The following is a 22,126-nucleotide window of genomic DNA, read 5'->3' as shown; positions in this document are numbered from 1 at the left end:
ACGAAGGGAAGACTTTTGAATTACATTGAGATACTGTAACTTAGTGTCAATAAGTTTTTGTTGCTACCAGGTCTGCAACATAATTATAAGTATAGTATCAATAGCATATACATGAGGTTAGTAAAGCTCCTATCGAAGAGTCCAAGGAACTAGCTTTTGTAATTTACAAAACGTCTAGAACAGTACTCTGAGTCACATACGATCATATATATATATCAGGGACAATGGCTTGAAGATTGGATAAACTACCTCCAACTTCCTGCCATGTCTTTTGGCTTTCTGATGGATATTGGCATGTTCAAGAATAGTGCACAAGTCACAACTGACAAGAAGCTCTTACAAATATATATCCGATTGAATTTATTTGTTTAATTTATAAGGTCAATGAGAATTCTGATATAATAATTCCAAGCCAAACTTGTTTTACAAGGAAACTTCTAGTTTTAGCTAGATTGCAGAAGCAAACTAGTGTAGACTATTACGCAGAATGCATTGTTTCAACAATCTAACTTCAGTTGGATAAAGATAAATTAACTGGAACTAAAGATCAGTGAATACTTGAATCCATCGTATTAATTTCTTGACATCTTCACTTAGCATTCGCATTTGACAAAATTCTGTTCAAAAGCATCCCTTGCCCTAATTTTATTCACAAATATTCTCTAGCTTAGAAATAATTTAAGGGTGTTTGACATATCTTCTATTTGTGATTTTAGATGTTTTTTAAAAATGTTTTTGGCTTGAAAAAATATTTAAATTATGTTTTTTTTTTGTATTTTCTGATAGTTTTAATGTATTAATATCAAAAATTATTCTGAAAAGCTATCTGCATGCAGCATAAACATACAAGCACCATTAGACTATCACTAAATGGAGATAAAATGATTTCCATTATCCATATAGGAATATACATGGTGAACATGCATGGTCGTCATTCTGTGGGAGGCTTACATTGCCTAGTCCAATCGCTGCATCAAATGAAACCTCCATAATTTTACTTAAACAAGTGGATGATCTATAAATTAGGGACTGATCAATCAAGGAGATGAAAGTGTCTAATAAAAATGTGGATGTGGTTTGAATCAATCCCAGCCACCAGCAGATGGAGGATGATATCATCTTATTAATTAATCCACCTTAAATCTAACTCGTGAAAACTTAAAAATGGAATTAGATAAAAATAGATGAAAACAAAAGGGGAAGGAACCCTCTCTTGGCGCCCCCAGACTGGGGTAGAAAAACCATATGAAGGGTTGCCTTATTTGGATTGAAAGCATTGGAGAAGCTACTAAGCAAAAGATAGTCTGAAGGATTCTTTTTTTTTTTGGCGGTTTCATCCCCTGGTGGTTATGTAAAGAATTGCCTTGAAAGATCCTTTTATTCATCGCCTGGAATAAAAAGAAGTGCTAACAAAGCACTCCTTAACAACTGCCTTTTGCACCCTTTGCAAATTCACATCCGAAAGAGTGAGAGAGTTCACAGAAAAGATGGCTGGAGGAGCTTTTGTTGGGCCAAGTACGGGGGGGAACTATGAAGGTCGTGTCACTACCTTCGTTATCACCACCTGTTTGGTTGCTGCCATGGGTGGTCTCATTTTCGGTTATGACATTGGTATCTCAGGTAATAAATGGAAGACCTTTTAATCATCTTTGCTGTGGTGACAGATTATTGATGAATTATATCTGAAGGTACTAATGACTGGATGATTCTGTACGATGTTGCAGGTGGGGTGACTTCTATGGACTCATTTCTCAAGAAATTCTTCCCATCTATGTACCACAAAGAGAACGAAGATCATCGAGAGAGCATGTACTGCAAATTTGATAGCCACTGGTTGCAATTGTTCACATCTTCTCTCTACCTTTCTGCTTTGGTAGCCTCCTTCTTTTCCTCTACGGTTACCAGACTATTCGGCCGTAAAATCTCTATGTTGTCTGGAGGGTTGGTCTTCCTTGTTGGTGCCTTTCTTAATGGTGCTGCCGCCAATGTAGCAATGCTTATACTTGGTCGTTTGTTGCTTGGTGTTGGTATTGGCTTTGCTAATCAGGTAAACTGTTTCTCTCAGTGTTGGCTTGGAAATGGTTATAACGTGTGAAAATGATTTTCGTATTTTCTCTGTTCTATACAGTCTGTTCCAATTTATCTATCTGAAATGGCACCAGCAAAGATTAGAGGAGCGCTTAACATTGGTTTCCAAATGGCCATTACAATCGGTATCCTAGCTGCAAATCTCATTAACTACGGAACATCAAAGATCAAAGAAGGATATGGCTGGAGAATTTCTTTGGCTCTTGCAGCTGTCCCCGCTATAATGATGATTGTTGGATCATTTTTCCTTCCAGACACTCCCAATTCTATCCTTGAGAGAGGCCACCCCGAGAAAGCGAAGAAAATGTTGCAAAGGATTCGCGGCACGAACAATGTTGAAGCAGAATTCCAAGACCTTGCAGCCGCAAATGAGCTTGCGAAGAGAGTGGAACACCCATGGAAAAACATTTTGCAGCCAAGATATAGGCCTCAGCTTGTCATTTGCATATTGATTCCATTCTTCCAGCAAATTACTGGAATCAATGTCATCAATTTTTATGCACCTGTTCTCTTTAAGACCTTGGGTTTCGGAGATGATGCTTCACTTATGTCTGCAGTCATCACGGGCATGGTTAATGTTGTCTGTACAGCTGTTTCCATCTACTCAGCTGATAGGTTTGGGAGAAGAATTTTGTTCCTTGAAGGAGGCATTCAGATGATTATTTGCCAGGTATTTAATGATAACCTAACCAATTTGTTTACTATATTAAAACTCTTCTAACTATGACGGATTCACATTAGATTCATGCTGATTCAATGAATATGTTTACTTTGATTGCAGATACTTGTTGCAGTCATGATAGGCATCAACTTTGGAACAAATGGTGTAGGAAACATGTCAGGTAGCACAGCCGACTTTGTATTGTTCTTGATCTGTGCTTATGTTGCAGCATTTGCCTGGTCTTGGGGTCCATTGGGATGGCTAGTGCCTAGTGAAATCTGCCCTCTTGAGATTAGATCAGCGGGGCAAGCAATCAATGTCTCAGTCAACATGTTCTTCACTTTCCTCATTGGCCAGTTCTTCCTAACCATGCTCTGCCACTTGAAGTTTGGTCTATTCTTGTTCTTTGCTGGCTTTGTTGTTATCATGACCGTCTTCATTTACTTCTTCTTGCCCGAGACAAAGAATGTCCCAATTGAAGAAATGAACACTGTTTGGAAGGCACATTGGTTCTGGGGCAAGTACATCCCTGATGATGCTGTCATTGGAGGCCAAAACTTGAAGGAGCTGACTGCGTGAAATGAGCTTGTACAAACAGTAAAGGTAGCACCGCGCACGGATTTGATTGTGAGCGGTGGTTGTAATCGTTAAAAGTTTAGGGTTTTTTTTTTCTTCTTCTTCTTATAAAAAAGCCTGTTATCTAGTTCTTCTTCTTCATTGAAAATAGAGACCTCGTCTCATTTGCTCATTTCTGGATATGTTTCCTCTCTAGTTTTTCTTACCAGATCAATAAACCTACAGTTTAAATTACAACATAAAATCTGGAACTCATCCAACTTGTTCACTACATCACAATTTAATTTCCCTCTAGAAAATTTAATATCATCGTCAATCTTACATTCATCAGATTAAATATTAAGAAACTATATTTCACCCCCAGCCAACTAATTTCACCACTCCCTTCAACATCAAGAGCAAGAACGTAAAGATAATTCCAACAATACTGCAAATAGACAAATAAACCAGGAGAAGGAAATCCTCAATAATTTAAGAAGTTCAAGATCTTCTCTTGAAAATGATGTCCTATCTTATTCATCAGCTCAAATTATACAATTGGATGTCTATACAGACTGTACTATTAGAAAATGTCAATGAAAGCTGGACATTTGCTCACATCACATGATTCTCAAAACTAGCCAAAGTGTTGAAGGAATATCCATGTCTATGCAACTGATATGGACTCCAAGAGAGCATCAACATATTCTTTAAGTTTTGCCTTTGTAATTGCACCTTCCCTTCTGCTTTCAGGCACTTCCTTCCCATCTTTAAAAAGAACCAAAGCAGGCAATCCATAGACCTTATACTCTTTAATTAATTTGGGGTTCGCGTCATGATCGATCTTAACAACCGTCAATCTATCCCCATATTCCTAAAAGTTAGAGAAACAAAAACCATATCAGAAAAGATTAACCATTTCTTGGCCCTATCAATAGAAAGCGCCTCTTAATCACATCTAGATAGGACCCTCCAACCAGCTCTGGCGCACCAAATGCTATCCACATCAAACTAGAAAAATCATGAGAATTAATTCTTTTTGCTCACATCTCAAAAATACATGAATTGGGACAGTGAAAAAGAAAACCCTTTTGTAATCGAAGGCTAATGTATAGTCATGATTTAATTGAATAATATAGTAAGAAAAAAAGATACCTGAGCCACAGATTCCATGGCAGGAGATATTAACCTACAAGGACCACACCAGGTTGCCACAAACTCAACAAGAACTGGACGGTCAGAATGTAAGACAACATTTTGAAACTCACTTTCGTTAATCTCTGTAATAGCTCCACATGTTATTGTAGTAGACTTGTGAACTTTACAGAAGCTAGTTGACCTTCTTGAAGAAGAGGATAGTTTTCTTTGACTTTGAGTCGAACGTAACAAGAAGAGCTTCTTTGGAGAAGATAAAGAAGCTGTGGAAGTAACTGTACGAAGTGGAGGAAGAGAAGAGGTGGATAAAGGAGTAGAAGTGCTCGAGAAGATAATCTTGTCCATGGTGCTGGTGGAACTTGAGAGGTAGAGAGAGTTGCAGGGGATTTTTACAGCATTGGTGGGTGTTGCGTACAAGGTTTTTGGAGGTGCATAGAGATCAAAGAAATTCTTTATTAAAAAAAAAAAAGCCAATGGATGAATTTTTGCCACGTCAAAGAGCATGGTCACGTGGGGTTCACGTGGATGTTGGGTGTAGCTTGTTTGTAATTTGCCAAGTTATGATAAAGTGAGCCATTTCATTTTCTTTTTCGTTTTAAGTCTTCGCAATTTTAGATGATTGTACCAAGGAGTAAGATGTCTTTCATGCTTGATTGCTGTTATTTTTTAAAATATTTTTTATTTAAAAATATATTTAAATGATATTTATTTATTTTTTAAAATTTATTTTTTATATCAAAATAATCTAAAAATATTCAAAAAAATTATTATATAAAACAAAAAAATTATTTAAAAAAAAAAATTTTGCACTGCAAGTACAAATGGTGCCTAAATAGATTTGTTTTTTACATTTGTGATTTCTAGTATGAAATGTAAGAAATGTAAGAAGAAGTTGCAAGAAATTTTTTTAAAAAAAAATGTAACAATACATATGCTTATGATTCTAGATAATCTATGCATGTAGATATTGTGATATTTATAGCGTTTACAAGAATACTTTGTAATGGGTCATGGTTTTTAAAAACCTCCTCCTTAAAAACCGTTATATAAAAATCATAATTTAAAATGGGATTATGTTTTTTTTTTACGCCCAATTATAAGTTGGGCCATGGCATAGCTGCGTCCAACTCCATGTCGGGCCAAGAAGCGTTTGCACCCAATTCCAAGTTGGGCCAAGACATGTTCGCGCCCAACCCCATGCTGGGCCAAGACGTGGTCGCGCCGAACCCCATGCTAGGTCAAGGACCCACCTGCGCCTAACCAACCCCCATGTTGGGTGATGGTGCGTCTGCGCCCAACCACATGTTGGGTCAAGGTTACATCCGCACCCAACTCTACATTGGGCCATGACGCAACCGCACTTAATCATTCTTGGGTTCAGCGTATGAGTTGAACCCAACTCCTTTTAGGTTCAGGGTATGGCTAAAAGGCAACTCCACACTAAGCCTTCCATACTTTGGGCCTAGGCAAGTAATTATAATGTCCATCACATCTCATTAAATACGAACAAATAGTTCATACTTATATTAATTAAATATGATGACACGAGTAGTAGAATAATATTATTTTATTATTACAAGATTACATCCCTGCCCCTTCTACATTGTATGAAGCAGATCAAATAAGGTTATATAAAAGGAAGCGTGAGTATACAGAGAGGGGTTCGAAACCTTATACTCTGAGACATAACACAATCCTTCTTCTTCTTCTCCTCTAACTTCTACATTTTCTTCTCCTTATTCCTCTCTATTTTCATAAAAGCTCATTAATATCTTCATTAATGTCTTTTGTCACATAAAAATACCTCGAACTGACTTGATCTTCGGAGGGTCCCCCATCAACACCCTCAAAGGTCTCTAAGGGACTTTGTGCAGGTATTTATTCAAGAAGAGATTCACACCCCTTAAAGAAATCCGTTAAAGAAGAAGCCAATGCAGTCTTGAAGTGAAGGTCGTAGAACACATTGTGAATACTATACAAGAATCTCTAAGAATAATTAATTCCAAAATATTCCCTGTAATTTTTGTATCCTCATCTCTTTGTATTTTGTTTTACATTGTTTAGTTGGTTATCAAGATTCAATAGACTAAACAATTTTGTTTGCTTTGAAGAAAAGTTGTTAAGATAGTCATTACCACCAAAATTATGACACCTAATAATAGCAACTATTTTTTTTTTGTTAAAAAAAAAACTTTCCTCACCTTTTCTAGATGAAGAAAATATTTTATTTAAGCCTTATTGTATTTAATGACTATAAAAATTTCCTTGTTCACCTTGTAAATTTTATTAGAGTTGAATTTTTTTCACACAAAAGAAAAAGAAAAGGAGTTAAATTACCCCATCTTCATGAAATTATTTCGCATTTCCTTCTATATAACCTTTCATTAAGTAAATTTGTTTATATATTGCTAAAAAAAATTTATAAATTATTCTTTTATAATCTTATTCATTGAATGGATGGAAACTCATAATAAATCTTATTCATATGAAAAGGAGATCATTTTAAAAAATTAATTCAATTTATTATTTATTATTGTACTTCAAATCAAGTCTCTAATTTATGATTATAAATATAATTCAATTTATTCATAAATATAAGGTTAGTGGTCATTATATACTTTTTAATTGGATTTTTTTATTTTAATAGAAAGGAATACTTTTATGTGAGAAACTCAAATTCTACTTGATTTATAAAAAATAAAAAACAAGTAAATAAAATAAAAAATTAATTTCACATGACAAATATTATTTTATAATAAATTAGGTTGATTTTAAGTTTCTATACCCTGACCTCTATTAAAATATCTAACAAAAGTATAGATAGCTAGGATAGATAGGAGGAACTAAACTTATAAAAATATATTAAAAATATATTGTAAAATATAAAAATAAATTAAGTAAATTTCAATAAAATTAGTTTTATTTACTTTTATGGGCTTTTTAATGGGCTGCGCCATATATAAATCCAAAACCCAATTTATTAATTAAAAGGACAGAGACAGACACCTAGAATATCTAATCTTCAGGCTACTAAACTCCTCTCTTAAGTCTCTTCAGGGAGAAAAAATAATAATAATAGTAATAACAACTCTCCCTTCTATAAAAATTAATACCAATCATGTCCTTCACCGGAGCTCCCCCATTACCTGCAGTGACCGCCGCAGCAACCACCACATCGAAACAATATTTCTGCTACCAATGCAACCGCACAGTCTCGATAACTGCCTCTTCCTACGATGATCCATTTTGCCCGATTTGCCACGATAGCTTCATTGAAGAATTCGAAACCCAAAACCCTCAAAACCCGAATCCATTCTCCGACTCGTATTTCAACGACCCATTTGACCCCTTCTCTTCTCTCTTTCCTCTCCTCTTCCAAAACTCTGGCAATTTCTCTCATCCTGAATTTCCAACCCGACCCGGATTCTCCGACCCGAATGCGTTTAACCCCCTTGAGTTCCTCCGTTCTCACCTCCAAAACCTTCATTCTGGTGGGGGTCGGGTCCAGTTCGTGATTGACAATAATGGACACGAACCTGGTCTTCGATTCCCAGATGGTAATTTTGGTGATTATTTTATTGGGTCGGGTTTGGAGCAGCTGATCCAACAGTTGGCTGAGAATGATCCGAACAGGTATGGGACGCCTCCGGCGTCGAAAAAGGCGATTGAGGCATTGCCCACGATGAAGGTTACCGAGGAGATGATGAAATCAGAGATGAATAATCAATGTGCTGTGTGTAAAGATGAGTTTGAGGGAGGAGAAGAAGTCAAAGGGATGCCATGTAAACATGTGTTTCATGAGGATTGTATAATACCTTGGTTGAACATGCATAATTCGTGTCCAGTTTGTCGGTATGAGTTGCCTACTGATGATCCTGATTACGAGAATAGATCTCCTGGAGGGCAAGGTAGTGGTGGGGGTAGCGCTGGAGGAATGGAGAGAAGGTTCACTATTTCAATTCCGAGGGCGTTTGGTGGAAGTGGTGGTGGACAAAGCAGTTCTTGACAGATTGGATTTTGGATTGGCGATCATTGGTGAGTGTTATTATTATTATTATTATTATTATTGGTGTTTGTGTGTGTGTTTGTTTACATGCTTATATTGTGCTTTCTGAGCTGTTCTTTGGTGTAAATGTTGTTGCAATTGTTAAATTTGGAGTGGTTTCTTAAGGGGTTTCTGGTTTAGTGTTGCTATAGAAGTATTTTAATAGATTTGTGGAGTTAGAATGAATAGACTGGATATCAAGAATTTGGCATGATCTTTTGGTGAGTGGTTTTGCTTCTTTTTTTTTTTGAATTTCTGTTTTATCAGGTGTTTTTGTTGTAAAGTGTATTACTTTATGTTTATCTTATGACTATTTCTTGTAAAAACAAATTTCATTAAATTCTGAGTAACTAGGGGGTTATGAGAAGAGGATTTTAGGGTTTAAATATCATAAATTTGAGAATGAGTAGGTTTTTCCTGTATTTATTTATTTACTTTTGTTTATTCTCGTGCCTATTGTGTTCTATGAGTTGTTTTTTAAATGTGTTGATTTTGTTGAATATTGATTGAGATTGTGGAGTATTTGGTTCGAAATTATTTGGAGTACCATTTAGAAGTTGGAATGTTTGTATTGGAGGAACAATAGGTTTTGTTTGTGTTTATGTTGTAAATTGTTGCTTTGCATGAATTTAGATTGAGTAATTAAAGGAATATGAGAAGGGTATATTATGAGATTAGAGTTCATAAATTGGAGAATGGGTAGTTTTTTCAACTTCTGCAAAATATTGATGATTTTAACTTGTTTTATTATGTTGAGACAATGTGTCTAAATTTGGTTGCCTTTTTTTTGGAACTGGGCTTGAGGGATTAGGGGTTCAGTAGTTTGTTATTGCAAGGTGTGTTTTCTTAAGGATAGTTTAGAAGAATTAGTTTGAAGAAGCTTGTTTTGAGAAATTTAGATGGAATGATGAAATCAAGTAGGAGATGGTCATGATCAACATTTTTAGTTTGTAGAATGTAGCAAAGTATTTTGTATATTAGCTATGTGGCATTGTATTTCAATTTACCTAATATTGGTTAACTAGGAAATTTGGCTCAGTTTGGCTAGATATGATATTCAAAGGCCCTGATTTATTTTACTGAAATGTGGCCTAAGTAATTATTTTTTATTGTGGGAGGTAATTTTAGGGTAACTTGATCTTTGAAATTAGAGCAGTTGCTAGTTGGAGAGATTGTTGGGGAATATTCAATGATTGTAGAACTGAGTTACAGGGAATCTGTCACAACAGTTGCATAATGTTGGTAGCTTTTTAATAGAAGGTTGCATTATAGAAGTATGAGTTTCTGCATGCTATATGGCTGTCTGAGTTCCTTGCTTCTTAATTATGAGGTTGTATTTCTATTTGAGTTTTTTGGTTTCTTTTTTCATGACCTTTGTTTTCTCTCAATTTGCTATCTCAATGCTATTGAAGAGACTTTTCCTCTTGAAGATGATGCCAGTGGATGCTTGTTTGGAATATATCCTCATGTTAGTGACCTTTATTTACAAAACCATTTTTTTGTTATTGTGATCTTATGTTGCATTTTTGTCGAATTGAGCTGAAGTGATTAAGGATTTGTTAGTTTGTATATGTAAGTTGAGTAGTTTTAGGATATTTTAGGAGGCACTAGTGAGAAGAGGTGCATTTTGTATGAGTTGCCTACTAATGATGCTTATTATGAGAGTAGAGTGCGTAGGGCACAAGGGGATTGAGGGAGTGAGGCGGAGAGTAAGATAATGGAAAGAAGTTTCATGTTTCACTATCGTGGTTGCCTGGAGAGAAACCGGGGTATAGTAGTGATGTTGGTAGGCTAGTGCGGTACAAATTAGTGCATGGAGAGAGATTGTTGGTAAGTGTTGCTTTTGCTTTTTTATTTCTTTTAGCATGTTTATGTTTTAAGAGTTGTTTGTTGCCAGTTTCTTGCTTTGATTAAGTTGAGATTGAGAGATCAAAGGGTTATGAGAACAATATTTAGTCCTTTCCTTTGTGAATATAGAGGATTTTAGTTTTTTTCTCGTTTTTCTTTTTTGGAGTGTGCATGCCAATATGTTGAGATATTATGTTGTAATTTTTATGCGGGACAAACGAGATTAAAAAGAAAAAGTCAAAAGAAAGAAGAAGCCAAGAAGAAAAAGCTAAAGAAGAGAAGAATGGAGGTGAAGAAGAGAAAGAATGGGGGTTGGAAAAGTCTACAACTTTGCAAATTTTATTTGAATCATCAAAAACTGTATAACATTTAGAAAAATAACATAAATGCTAAAACCCTAACTAAAACAAACAATTAAACTTATAGTACACTAAAAAAATATATAATAATAACTAAAGCAAGCCTAACAAATAAATCCAAATAAAATTCAATAACACAAGAGTTGACCTATCTTCTATCATCGTAGATCATACGAATGTGTGAACAATGTCTTGTGTCTGGTGTCTCCATCAACTCTCTCAGAGTTAGAAGAACTTGACCTCGTCAAGTATAGTTCAAGACGACTCCAATAACACTCGTAAAGATCAAGATCAAGTTGTGGTGATGTTGCTCTAATAATCTCAGTAGAATCTGACTCAAGTCAACTTGCTTGCATACTAGGATTCACTGAATCTCATCATCTTTGATAGAAACAACTTGTACATCCAAAATAACATCAATAAATTCCTTTTGTGTCAATGATAAAGATAATGGTGTAAGAGTTTCAAAAGGATCATCAGGTATAGGATAGTGCAATTTATATATACCAAATCTTTTGCATTAAAAGTAGAGCTAATATCAAAATTTGATGGTAGTTTAATGACTTAAATATTTTACTCAACCATTTGTAACACTTTATATGGTATAGCTCTACTCGTCGATAATTGTTGATTGGTTTAAAGATGATACCGTATAGATCTAAGTAGGCCAACTTTTTATTTTCATAAAAAAATATCAAAAAAAATAAAAGACCAAAAGTGTTGGGTTTGATTGCAACGCTGAACTCAAAAGCTTTGAGTCTGGCTGCAACACCAAACCCAACAATAATATTTATAATATAAATAATAATATTTAACTTGTTTGCCTAAATTCTTAAATTTTTTAAAATTTTTTTTTTCTTCAATAGTAATAATAGTATTTTTTAAATTATTAATGATAATAATAACAATAATAATTTTTAATTTTACCCTTAAAATCAAATCTAAGGTTCTTTTTCAATATTGATAATAATTGTTTTTCAAATTTATTTAATTTTTTTATAAATAATATTAATTATAATACAAATAATAATATTTTTAATACAAATAATAATATTTTTAATATTAATACTATTAATTATTATAAAAATAAGAATAACAATACTTATAACACAAATAATAATATTTAGAAACTTAAGACCTAAGAACTTTGGGTCATGACGCAATACCTAAGAGAATTGGGTCCGAAGGTAGGACCCAAGCGAAATGGGAAATGGGTCCTGATGCAAGACCCATTAACCTTGGGTCTGACGCAGTTCCTAAAAGAATTGGGTCCGAAGGGAGGACCCAAGCGAAATGGGTCATAACGCAGGACCCATTAACCTTGGGTCCTAATGCAGGACCAGAATTGGGTCCGGACTCCAGACCCATTACCCTCGAGTCCTGACGCAGGACCAGAATTGGGTCCGGACTCAGGACCCATTAGTCTTGGGTTCTACGCAAGAGAATTGAGTCCTGACGCCGGACCCATTAGCCTTGGGTCCTTACGTGGGACCTAAGAGAATTGGGTCCAGACCTAGTGCTTTTAGGTACCCAAACTTATTGGATCCTGTTGTGCAGCCGAACCCAAAGCTGCTTTGAGTCCTGCGCCCAATAGGACCCAACTCTAATGGCCCAGCAGGACCCAACACATAATTTATTTATGTATTTAATACTACGTATAATTCAAAACTATTGCATAAAAAATCTAAAGACAATAAACCATTCATAAAACTTTGAATCTCTTACACTAATGTTATAAAATTAAAATATCTTCTATTACCCAAAATAATATTATATTATAATATTTATAAATTATTTTTTAATGGATTTTATTGTTAAAAACTTCTCTTATATAATACAAAAATATATTAAGTATATGATGCGAATAAAAAATTTATTGAGAGCTCCATCAACTTTAATATGATAATATTAGAGAAAAAATTTAAAAACAAAATTCAAAGAATTTTTGAAATGCAAAAACAAATGTCTTTATAAGGAAATTCAACACAACCTCAAATAAAAAAAAATTTATGATCACTCAACTTTTAAACAATATAAAAAAAACTCCCATCAATTTATTTCCTCTTTACTGTAAGAAAAAAAATTACATGAGTGAAGAAAAAAAATTACATGAGAGAGAAGAAAAAAAATTGAAAGCATTGGGTCTTGTTAGGGACGGGACCTAAAGCTATTTTGGGTCCTTCTGAGGGCAGGACCCAACTCGAATGGGTTCTGCTGGGCAGGACCCAACTTAATATATTCTCCTTGGGTCTGGTTACGCAGCCAAATTCAATCTCAATATATTTTAAAACAAAATTTAAAAAAATACAAAAACATCAAAAATATTATTTTGAAGTAAAGAAAACAATAAAAAAATTTGAAATTTTTTTCAAAGCATTCTTGAAATGCAAAAACAAACATGCTTTAATGAAGAAATTCAACCTAACCTAAAATGAAAAAAAAAATTATTATCACCCAACTGTTGTATAATATAAAAAAAGTCCTATTAATTTATTTCCTATTTACAGTATGAAAAAAAAATCAATAAGAGAAAAGATAAAAAAATTCAAGAGGGAAAAAAATAAAATTGGAAATATCTTAAAATATTTTTAAAAAAATATATTGAGATAATATTTTTTATTTTTTTAAATCTCTTTTTTATATAATCACATTAAAATAATACAAAAACATCTTAATATGAATTAAGAAAAAATAAAAAAATTATCAAATATTTTTTAAAGCATTTTTGAAAAACAAAAACAAACATACTCTAATAAGAAAATTCAACCAAACCTGAAAAAAAAAAAAACTTATCATCACCTAATTTTTGTAGAATATAAAAAATGTCCCATCAATTTATTTCTTCTTTATTGTATAAAAGAAAAGAGCAAAAAATCCCAGACCCAATATCCTTGGATGTGGTTGCGAAGCCCGACCCAATATCCTTGGGCATGGCTGCGCAGCCAGACCCAAGATCGATGGGTCTGGCTGGGTAGCCAAACCCAACACCTTTTTGAAGTGTTTTGGATCTGGCTGGCCAGCTACACCCAACGCTATTACACCTTCTGGAAGTGTTTTAGGTTTGGCTGTCAAGCTAGAACCAGTAGCTTTTGACAGAGAAGGCAACATCCCTAGGCATGCGGGTTGCAGACCTTTCGCCTGGGTCTGCAGTCAGGCGCACTTGTCTGGCCCTAGCGCCCAGAGCATGGCAGCCCCAATGCTAGGTGTTTGCAGCCCGGGGCTTGCAGCCCCACCAAAATCGAAACTAACCATTTTCTCCTCATTCATCCCTTCAATGCCAAATGCATTCCAATGAAAAGACAACCCCACCCTCCCTTTACAGTCTTTCCAACTCCCTGTGGCAAGGGCAGCTTTGCCATTATACTGCTCCAATCCACAATACTTTGTATCTAGGTAAACAATAATAGAGGCACTAATGCCTTTTAGTATATTGTATAATATCTATAATGAAACAATCTTCAATATTAAATGATTTATGACACTCAACTTGAAATTTATATTGTTTGTTATTTGCTTGAATTCATTTTATAATCTCAACATGCAACTCATAAACTCTACATGTAAAAGATTTAGTTGGCTCAAACATGTTAGTGTAAGGAGACATTGGAAGAAGACCTAAAGGCATCCTAGGTTTATGACCATGAACATCTTATGACTGAGAGTATGAAATGGAACAAACATTGATTGTATCCTAGGTGGATATAAATTGGACATAACCAAGTTAGTCAAGGCTATCGTTGTCCTCTTTATTATGAATAAAGGGTAATGAATTCAAGAAGCTCAACAAACTACTCAAAATTTATGATATTCTGGATGTCAAGCATAAAGGGTAAGGTATTAGTGAATTTAGAAGGTTGCACAAAATCTATGCATGCTGGATGTTAATTACAGGAGGTGAAGAATCAGGGAGTTCAAAGGGACAACTATTTGAAACTCTTCCAACACCACACTTACATATTCAGGCAATTGGTAGAGTCTCTTTCTTTTGCAACTAAAGAAGACTTAATAGGCTCTTCATTAACCTCATCTTCAAACTCTTTTGGATTTATTGTGTTATCTACATTCATCTTCTCGGGTGGTTCTATAGAGATTTTTTTGAAATTTTCTTTTCAACTAAACCAAACATAATAGGCTTTTCCTTAACCTCATTCTTAAACTCATTTAGACTTGTGCTTAGTCCTTATTCTTTCACACTCTTCTTTTTTCTTGTTTTTATTGATAGATCTTGGTGGTAATCCAATAAAATGGATCTTTCTACCTTTAAAAGTAAAAGAACATGAATTTGATCAACCAAATGGTGACGTCTAAGTCTAAATCATATATCCATTGTCTACCCAAAATGACAAATTCTTATTCCTATATTCATTGGAATCACATCACACCAAATCTCACATGATAGTCTATGAATTTGATAGGGAAGAAACATCTCTTATTGATTTCTATGGAAGTATTATTAACCCATAACACATTATATGACTTAGGATGGAGAACAAGTTTTAGTCCATGGTAATTGTAAAATAAAAACACAATGCTAAAATAAAAATGAATAAAAGTAAAAGTAAAACTTATTTAATTTTTTTTTAATATTAATTAAGACAATAATACACTATGGAAATTGTAAACATGCATTGCTAATCTTTAAGTGTAAATCAAACAAAAGTCACAAATTTCCATAAACCTTGCAAGCTCCAAAGATAATAAAAAGGACTAATAAATAGATATAGATGACAACTTTGATAGGTGAGTAGAATATGAACGTCGTTTCCAAACGCAAAAAGGCACTCTATTGATGATTAATTGAATAACATGTACAAAACCAAAGAAGTAAACTTCAATGAATTAAAAGGTTGAGTAATTTACCAATAAAGATTCAAATCATCAAACTCAATTGCGGCCAGACCTCTTTGAATTGAATCATGTAAAATGTTGTCAATGTATCACCGATGTCGTCTGACTTGTTTGTTGTTGTCACTTTTTTTTTCTCCTTTTTCTTCGATCACTTTTCACTCTCTTTTTTCACCTTTTCTTTTGACTTTCCGACTCTTTTTTAACTTTTTTTTTTATTTTATAAATCAATATAAAACAAAATTACAACTAAATTGACAATAAAGCAAAAGTAACAAGACTCTTCTAAAACCATTCTTCTTCACGCCTCTCACAGCCAAAAACATTTGGTGCAATCTGAGGCTTGAACACGCATGCTGATGTAATTTGAAGACTTGAATCAATTGTGCTCCGTGGTGGATTGTCGGTGTGATGGAGTTGCTAGTTGATTTGCCTTTTATTAGAGATTTTATTGTCTTCTATTGTGGTTGCTGGTAATGAGTAGGTGCGGTGGCTAGTCTTTGACATAGTGGTTGGTACCAGGTTGGTTGGCGACATGGTGGTTGAGGCTAAAGACTGGCTATTGTGGTTTTCTGTTTGGTAGTGGGTAGTGGACAGGGGGGCTAAAGTTGGGTTTGTGTTGGCAATGTTTATGTGTGGGTTGTGGCTTGCAGTGTTTAGTTCAATTTGGTAGTGGCTGAGGCAACTGTGGTGGTAGGGATGGATTGGGTTGAGTGGTGTGGCTAAGTGGTATGAATGTGCTGATTTTCTGGTTATAGTGTGGCTGGATGTGATGGGTTTTTTGACAGTGGTGGCTTGAAAGATCAGCTGGAATTGGTTTGATGCTACTGTAAAACTGAAGATTGTTGATTTCTTGATGAGGGAAGTTGTTAGGTTGTGATGGGTGGCGGTTTTGTGGGCGACTACTGCAGTGGATGGGTGGACTATTGGTGGTTGGCTGATGAATATAGGGGAAATGAATAGTGGCTAGGGTTTTGGGTTTTAGGGTGTGTGTGACTGGGTGAATTTTTTTTTCTTTTTTAGATTTTGACTATAAACAGAAAGACAATTTTTTTTTTCTAGATCATTGTTGATGATGATCCTTCACAATTGTTAGGGATTAGAAACTGTGTTGAATTTTTAAGATTTGCACAAGCTCTAATAGATCCGTTAATTATAAGAACAATTAAAAGTTTATGCTTTGATAGCAAAGTTAATGTGGGACAAAAGAGATTAAAAAGAAGTAAGAAGAAAGAAGAAGCTAAGAAGAAGCCAAAGAAAGAAATTAAAAAGCTGAAGAAAAGAAGAATGGAGCTGAAGAAGAGAAAGAATCGGATTTGGAAAAGTCCGCAACTTTGTAAATTTTATTCAAATCATAAAAAGTTGTCTAACATTTAGAAAAATAACATATAAATATTAAAACTCTAACTAGAACAAATAATTGGACATATAGCCCACTAAATAAAAAATTTATCAATAACTAAATCAAACCCGACAAATAAACTCAAATAAAATTCAATAACACAGGGGTTGAGCTATCCTTTGTTATCATAGATCATATAGATGTGTGAATCATGTCTCGGGTCTGGTGTCCCCATTAAATTTTGTTGCTTTCGTTTGATTTGCGCTAAAGATATCAAGGGGTTTTAGTGTATGATTATAGGATGAGGTCTTTTATGATATTTTATGAAACATGAGTTAGAAATAGCATGATTTCTGCTAGAAAATTTGATGGCTGTTGATGGATTAATGGAATTGAATATTAGAATGGGGTTTAGTGTTGTGTAATTTGATAATTAATTGTGCATATGGAATGCTGATTGATATTAGATGAAGATAGCGTGCATAAGTTCATAACTTTAATCTTATATGCCTTTTTAAGTTCCTGAGTTATAATCACTAATACATTGCCATAGATCACATTGGACTAATACCTGTTAAAAAATAGTTTGGATGTTGGGTGATCTCTGAAATCAGAGCAGTTTGGCAAGGTGGAGAGACTGTTGCATGGATGATGGGTTACTGGGAAACATTTTACTGAAACAGCATGATGTTAGGTACACTTTATGTCACAGAATGACTTGTGAGAAAAAGTTGAGTTTAACAGGAGGTTGCATGTCACCAAGTTTTCTTCTGTCTTTTATTTTTGGTTCCTCTTATTTGTTTTTTCAATACCTTTGGTTGTCTCATGATTGTGGATCTTGAGGATATTGAAGAGCATTTTCCTTTAATGTTTTTATCCTTCTTCTGGAAGGAGCATTTGAGTGCTCAGTTCGCAGTATGTGCTAACAGCAGCAAACATATTGCTTCTATATGTTCATATCTGTGTGGCTCCACCATAAAATCTTTCTTTAAGCAGTGCATATTATGTAGGCTGTAACGCTGGTGTCTCTTGTAATTTATTTTTCAGTCATTATGTGGGCACTAGCTGAGAATCGAAATCCATATTTGTGTCAGACTTGACCCCCAAAAAAGTTGAATCTTGGGATCTTTGCTTAGGCTGGGTGATCAGTGGAGTTTCTGGTCTCCTGAACATTGAAACTGTTGTAAATAACTTAGGACTTTGAATTGTATGTCAAAAGTTATTTTCATAAATAACTTATGACAAAATGAGTCGAGTTAGAAGTATTTCTAATAAAAAAAAACTTAAAACAATTTTTGTTTTTTTTTTTAAAAATAGAGGTAGTGCAAGTTAGAATCCATGTCAACAGTTTTGATTTAAAGCAAAATTTTGACTCAATTTTTTAACAAAGTTTTGATTTAAGTCAAAAGCAATTCCTAACCAAACATGTTCACGACTTTTCTTTCAAAATCTTGAAGTCATGCCAAACATAACCTTAATCCTTGCAGCTTAATGTTAAGAAATTTCCAGCTGCATCTTGCACTTTGAAGTTCGTATCTTTGTAAGAACTGGGTAGTTTTAAGTGGTGGTTTGAGATTATAATTGGTTTGTTTTTTCTTTCTCTCCAATTTCCATTACTTCTCCCTTATAATTTCTGGCAGAATGCAACTTGCAAATTGCGGATTTCTAGATTTGGGATTTGACATGCAGTTTGAAGTAATGGTTATTATCTTCATGCTTTTAAAATACCACCATGCTTAATCCGTCGGATGGTAATGCTAACTAAAGTCATTATAAGCATGGCCCTCGTTTCTTTTTTATCTAGTTCGATGTTTTCTTCTAATAATAATTTTTCTTTTAATTTTTTGTATGGTACCATTATGGATTATTTTGTCTTCATCTTCATGACAGACTCTTTTTGACCTACTTTTGTAGGTGTGGAAAGAATTTTGCAAAGAAAAAGATTTTCTTTGTGAACATGGAATCTGGAAACTGGAAAGCAAGTTCCTGTATGTTGACATGAATATATTTTAAGATTTGCTGATATTTACTTCTGGAAGGTCCAAACACAGTAGTTTTTGTCATATATTCAAAATTGGTTTTCAATGTTGTATATTAACTTTTATAGGTTCTATATCCTGAAATGCCCTTTTTTTCCGTTATTATTCCTTTTTTGTTCATTGAATGAGTTTAACATACTAGGATGGGCCAACCAGAGGCTTCGGCCACCGGCAGGGTATAGATGACTCTCTCAGAATCTGCATAGTGTCTGCGAAACTCTCTAACTCTATATGACAACTCAGAAGCCATCTGTGTATTGTACCTGTGAATGTATTCAAGAATAAGAATCATTGAAACCTGCACAGAAAGTAACACGGTGTTTGAGTGGAAATGGAGGATGGTGGATAAGGAGAAAAGTACTGAGTCGAATAAGAAAAAGGTGGTAAAAGATATCATTGAAGTTGTGCAAGCAGGCAGTTTCAAAGCTACCAATTGTGATTTATTAGATCTTGAAAATCTTGATTTGGAAAGCAGCCTCTTGCTTCTGGTAAAGGTAATATCAAAATTTGTATGCATGTGCGGGGCACGAAAGGCATGCAGAATCAATGAACAAAATTTTCCTACGAGATTCAAGTACATGACAGCAGGAATTCTTTTATGGTAATGGGTTTTCATACCTTGCCTATCGCTCAAATATTCATATGTTATTCAATCTATATTAATTATACAATATACTAAAAAAATAGCTCAGTGTCTCTGTTACTGTTTACCTAAACATAAAGCATTGTGGGTTGGAGCAGTATAATGACATAAATGTCTTTGCCACATAAAGTTGCAAGGACAACAAGGAAAGGGTGAGGTTGTCTTTTTATTGGGATACATTTGGCATTAAAGGGATGGTTGGAGAGAAAATGATCAGTTTTAATTTTGGTGGGCCACAAGCCTTGAAAAGCGGACATTTGATGCTGGGGCTGGTAAGCCTTGGGTGCTTGGCCAGACCCGCGCGTCATGTGGGGACACCTGGTGCTGGAGCTGACCTGCTTGCGTGCTGGGTCAGACTTGTGAGCATGGCTGCAGACCTTGGCGAGACCCAAGACATATAGGTCCTGCATCAAGACCCAAATCTCTTGGGTTCTGCATCCGGACCCAGTACTTTTGGGTCTTGCAGCAGGATCTAATTTTCTTGGGTTCTTTGTCGGGACTCAAGGCTATGGGGTCTTAGATTTTTTAATATAATTATTTCTCTTATAAATATTATTATTTTTATTATAGTTGAAAGTATTAATATTAAACATATTATAATTTGTGTTCTAAATATTATTAGTTCAATTATAATAAAAATAATAATATTTATACCCGAAATAATAGTATTTTTGATATTAATACTTTGAATTATAATTAAAATAATAATATTTAGAACATAAAAAATAATAATTTTTGTATGTCAAATAATAATATTTTTTATATTAATACTTTGAACTATAATAGAAATATTAATATTTATAACATAAATAATACAATTTTAATATTAATATCTTTAATAATAATAATAATAATAATAATTTTATCCTTCAAATCAATTATATGGTTTTTCTTTGGTGGTAATAATATTTTATTTCAAATTTATTACTGATAATAAGAATAATAATTTATACTTTTACCTTTCAAAGGAGTCCTGCGTCAGGACCTAAGTTGAATGGGTCATGCATCAGGGCCCAATAGTAATGGGTTTTGCGTCACGATTCAAGTTTATTAGGTCCTGTCTCGAGACTCAATTCGTTTGGGTCCTAGTTAGGACCCAAGAATAATGCGTCCTACATCAGGACTTAATTCTCTTGGGTCTTATGTTAGGATTCAAGTGGAATGGATCCTGCATCAAGATCCAATTCCTTTGGATCCGGCGCCAGGATCTTATTGTCTTGGGTCCTGTGTCAGGACCCAAGTTTAATGGGTCTTGCGTCGAGACCCAATAAAATTAGGTCATTCATCAAAACCCAAGGTTCTTGGATCATAAGTTTCTAAAATTATTTGTATTTTAAATATTATTATTTTTATTATAATTAATATTATTAATAAAATAATTAATAAATTTTTTAAAAAATATTATTAATATTGAAAAACAACCATAGATTTGATTTGAAATGTAAAATTATTATTATTATTATTATTAGATTTAAAAAAACCATAGTTTTGAATCCAAGCCCGGCGGGTCGACCCGGGGCTAGAACCAGGCCGAGTTGAAGAAAAAATAGGGAAAGGAAAAACTCGGTGTGACCTGGTCAAAACCAGTTTGCAACCCGTTGAATTTTTATTTTTTTTACTAAAATAACATCGTTTTGATTTAAAAAAATTGACCCGGACGACCCGGTCAAAACCCGAAACTTGGGTCTTGGACCGAGCCGAGTTTAAAAACTATGAAAAAAACTATTATTGCTATCAAAGAAAAACCATAATTGTTTTTGAAAGATTAAAAAATATAATATTTGGGAAAATAAGTTAAATAATAATATTTATATACCACAATAATATTGTTTTTAATATTAATACCTTCAAGATTAATAAAAATAATAATATTTTTACCACAAATAATAATACTTCGAACTATACTAGAAATATTAATATTTATAACACAAATAATACTACTTTTAATATTAATACCTTCAATAATAATAATAATAATAATAATTTTTAATTTTATACTCCAAATCAACTATATGGTTTTTCTTTAGTGGTAATAATATTTTATTTTAAATTTATTAATGATAATAAGAACAATAATTTATATTTTTACCCTCACTTGGGTCCTACGCCAGGACCCAATGGTAATGGATATTGTGTTAGGACCCAATGACAATGGGTACTGTGTTAGGCCCGATCTCTAGGGTCCCGCGTCTAAACTCAATTCACTAAGGTCCTACGTAGGGACCCAATTGTCTTGAGTCCACTATCAAAACCTAAGTTTAATAAGTCTTGCGTCATGATTCAATTTTATTGGGTTTTTTATCAGGACCCAAGATTCTTGGGTCTTAAGTTTTTAAATATAAATATTTATATTTTAAAAATTATTATTTTTATTATAATTAAAAGTATTAATATGAAAAATAGTATTATTTTTTTTATAAATATTATTATTTTCATTATAATTAATATTATTAAAAAAATATAAAAAATATTATTATTTATATTATAAATTTTTATGATATTTTTTATAAAAATAAAAGGTGAGTATGCGGTCTAATGCAGACACT

The 22,126-nt window shown here is 33.7% G+C and overlaps 3 protein-coding genes across 4 annotated transcripts; 2 read left to right on the top strand and 1 right to left on the bottom strand.

The window, feature by feature from the left end:
- Positions 1–1,321: 1,321 nt before the first annotated feature.
- LOC133672721 (sugar transport protein 10-like) lies at positions 1,322–3,360 on the top strand. The gene is made up of 4 exons (XM_062093227.1): positions 1,322–1,620; positions 1,725–2,047; positions 2,129–2,758; positions 2,870–3,360. Exons 1-4 carry the CDS (start codon positions 1,488–1,490, stop codon positions 3,326–3,328), a joined length of 1,545 nt encoding a protein of 514 aa, XP_061949211.1. The 5' UTR covers positions 1,322–1,487; the 3' UTR covers positions 3,329–3,360.
- Positions 3,361–3,795: 435 nt separating this feature from the next.
- Positions 3,796–4,903, bottom strand: LOC133672722 (thioredoxin X, chloroplastic). The gene is made up of 2 exons (XM_062093228.1): positions 4,460–4,903; positions 3,796–4,178 (listed from the first exon to the last, which is right to left on the bottom strand). The coding sequence occupies exons 1-2, from the start codon at positions 4,802–4,804 to the stop codon at positions 3,972–3,974; spliced, it is 552 nt and encodes a 183-aa protein (XP_061949212.1). The 5' UTR covers positions 4,805–4,903; the 3' UTR covers positions 3,796–3,971.
- Positions 4,904–7,472: 2,569 nt separating this feature from the next.
- Positions 7,473–19,042, top strand: LOC133673139 (E3 ubiquitin-protein ligase RING1-like). Of its 2 annotated transcripts, none has more exons than XM_062093803.1 (2): positions 7,473–8,494; positions 18,813–19,042. In XM_062093803.1, exon 1 carries the CDS (start codon positions 7,578–7,580, stop codon positions 8,463–8,465), a length of 888 nt encoding a protein of 295 aa, XP_061949787.1. In that variant the 5' UTR covers positions 7,473–7,577; the 3' UTR covers positions 8,466–8,494; positions 18,813–19,042. The 2 variants fall into 2 exon arrangements, with proteins under 2 accessions (XP_061949787.1, XP_061949788.1); XM_062093804.1 differs by having other exon boundaries at positions 9,917–18,839.
- Positions 19,043–22,126: the final 3,084 nt, after the last annotated feature.

Source organism: Populus nigra, chromosome 14, assembly GCF_951802175.1.
Source record: "Populus nigra chromosome 14, ddPopNigr1.1, whole genome shotgun sequence".
Lineage (NCBI taxonomy): Eukaryota > Viridiplantae > Streptophyta > Magnoliopsida > Malpighiales > Salicaceae > Populus > Populus nigra.
This window is presented reverse-complemented; position numbering and strand designations above follow the sequence as displayed.

Bases quoted from the DNA above. Each gene is read 5' to 3' on its own strand.
- LOC133672721 (XM_062093227.1), top strand. From the start codon at position 1,488: ATGGCTGGAGGAGCTTTTGTTGGGCCAAGTACGGGGGGGAACTATGAA. The intron at 1,621-1,724 runs GTAATAAATGGA...ACGATGTTGCAG, and splicing joins TTATGACATTGGTATCTCAG to GTGGGGTGACTTCTATGGAC. The intron at 2,048-2,128 runs GTAAACTGTTTC...TGTTCTATACAG, and splicing joins GTATTGGCTTTGCTAATCAG to TCTGTTCCAATTTATCTATC.
- LOC133672722 (XM_062093228.1), bottom strand. From the start codon at position 4,804: ATGGACAAGATTATCTTCTCGAGCACTTCTACTCCTTTATCCACCTCT. The intron at 4,179-4,459 runs GTATCTTTTTTT...TCTAACTTTTAG, and splicing joins CCATGGAATCTGTGGCTCAG to GAATATGGGGATAGATTGAC.
- LOC133673139 (XM_062093803.1), top strand. From the start codon at position 7,578: ATGTCCTTCACCGGAGCTCCCCCATTACCTGCAGTGACCGCCGCAGCA.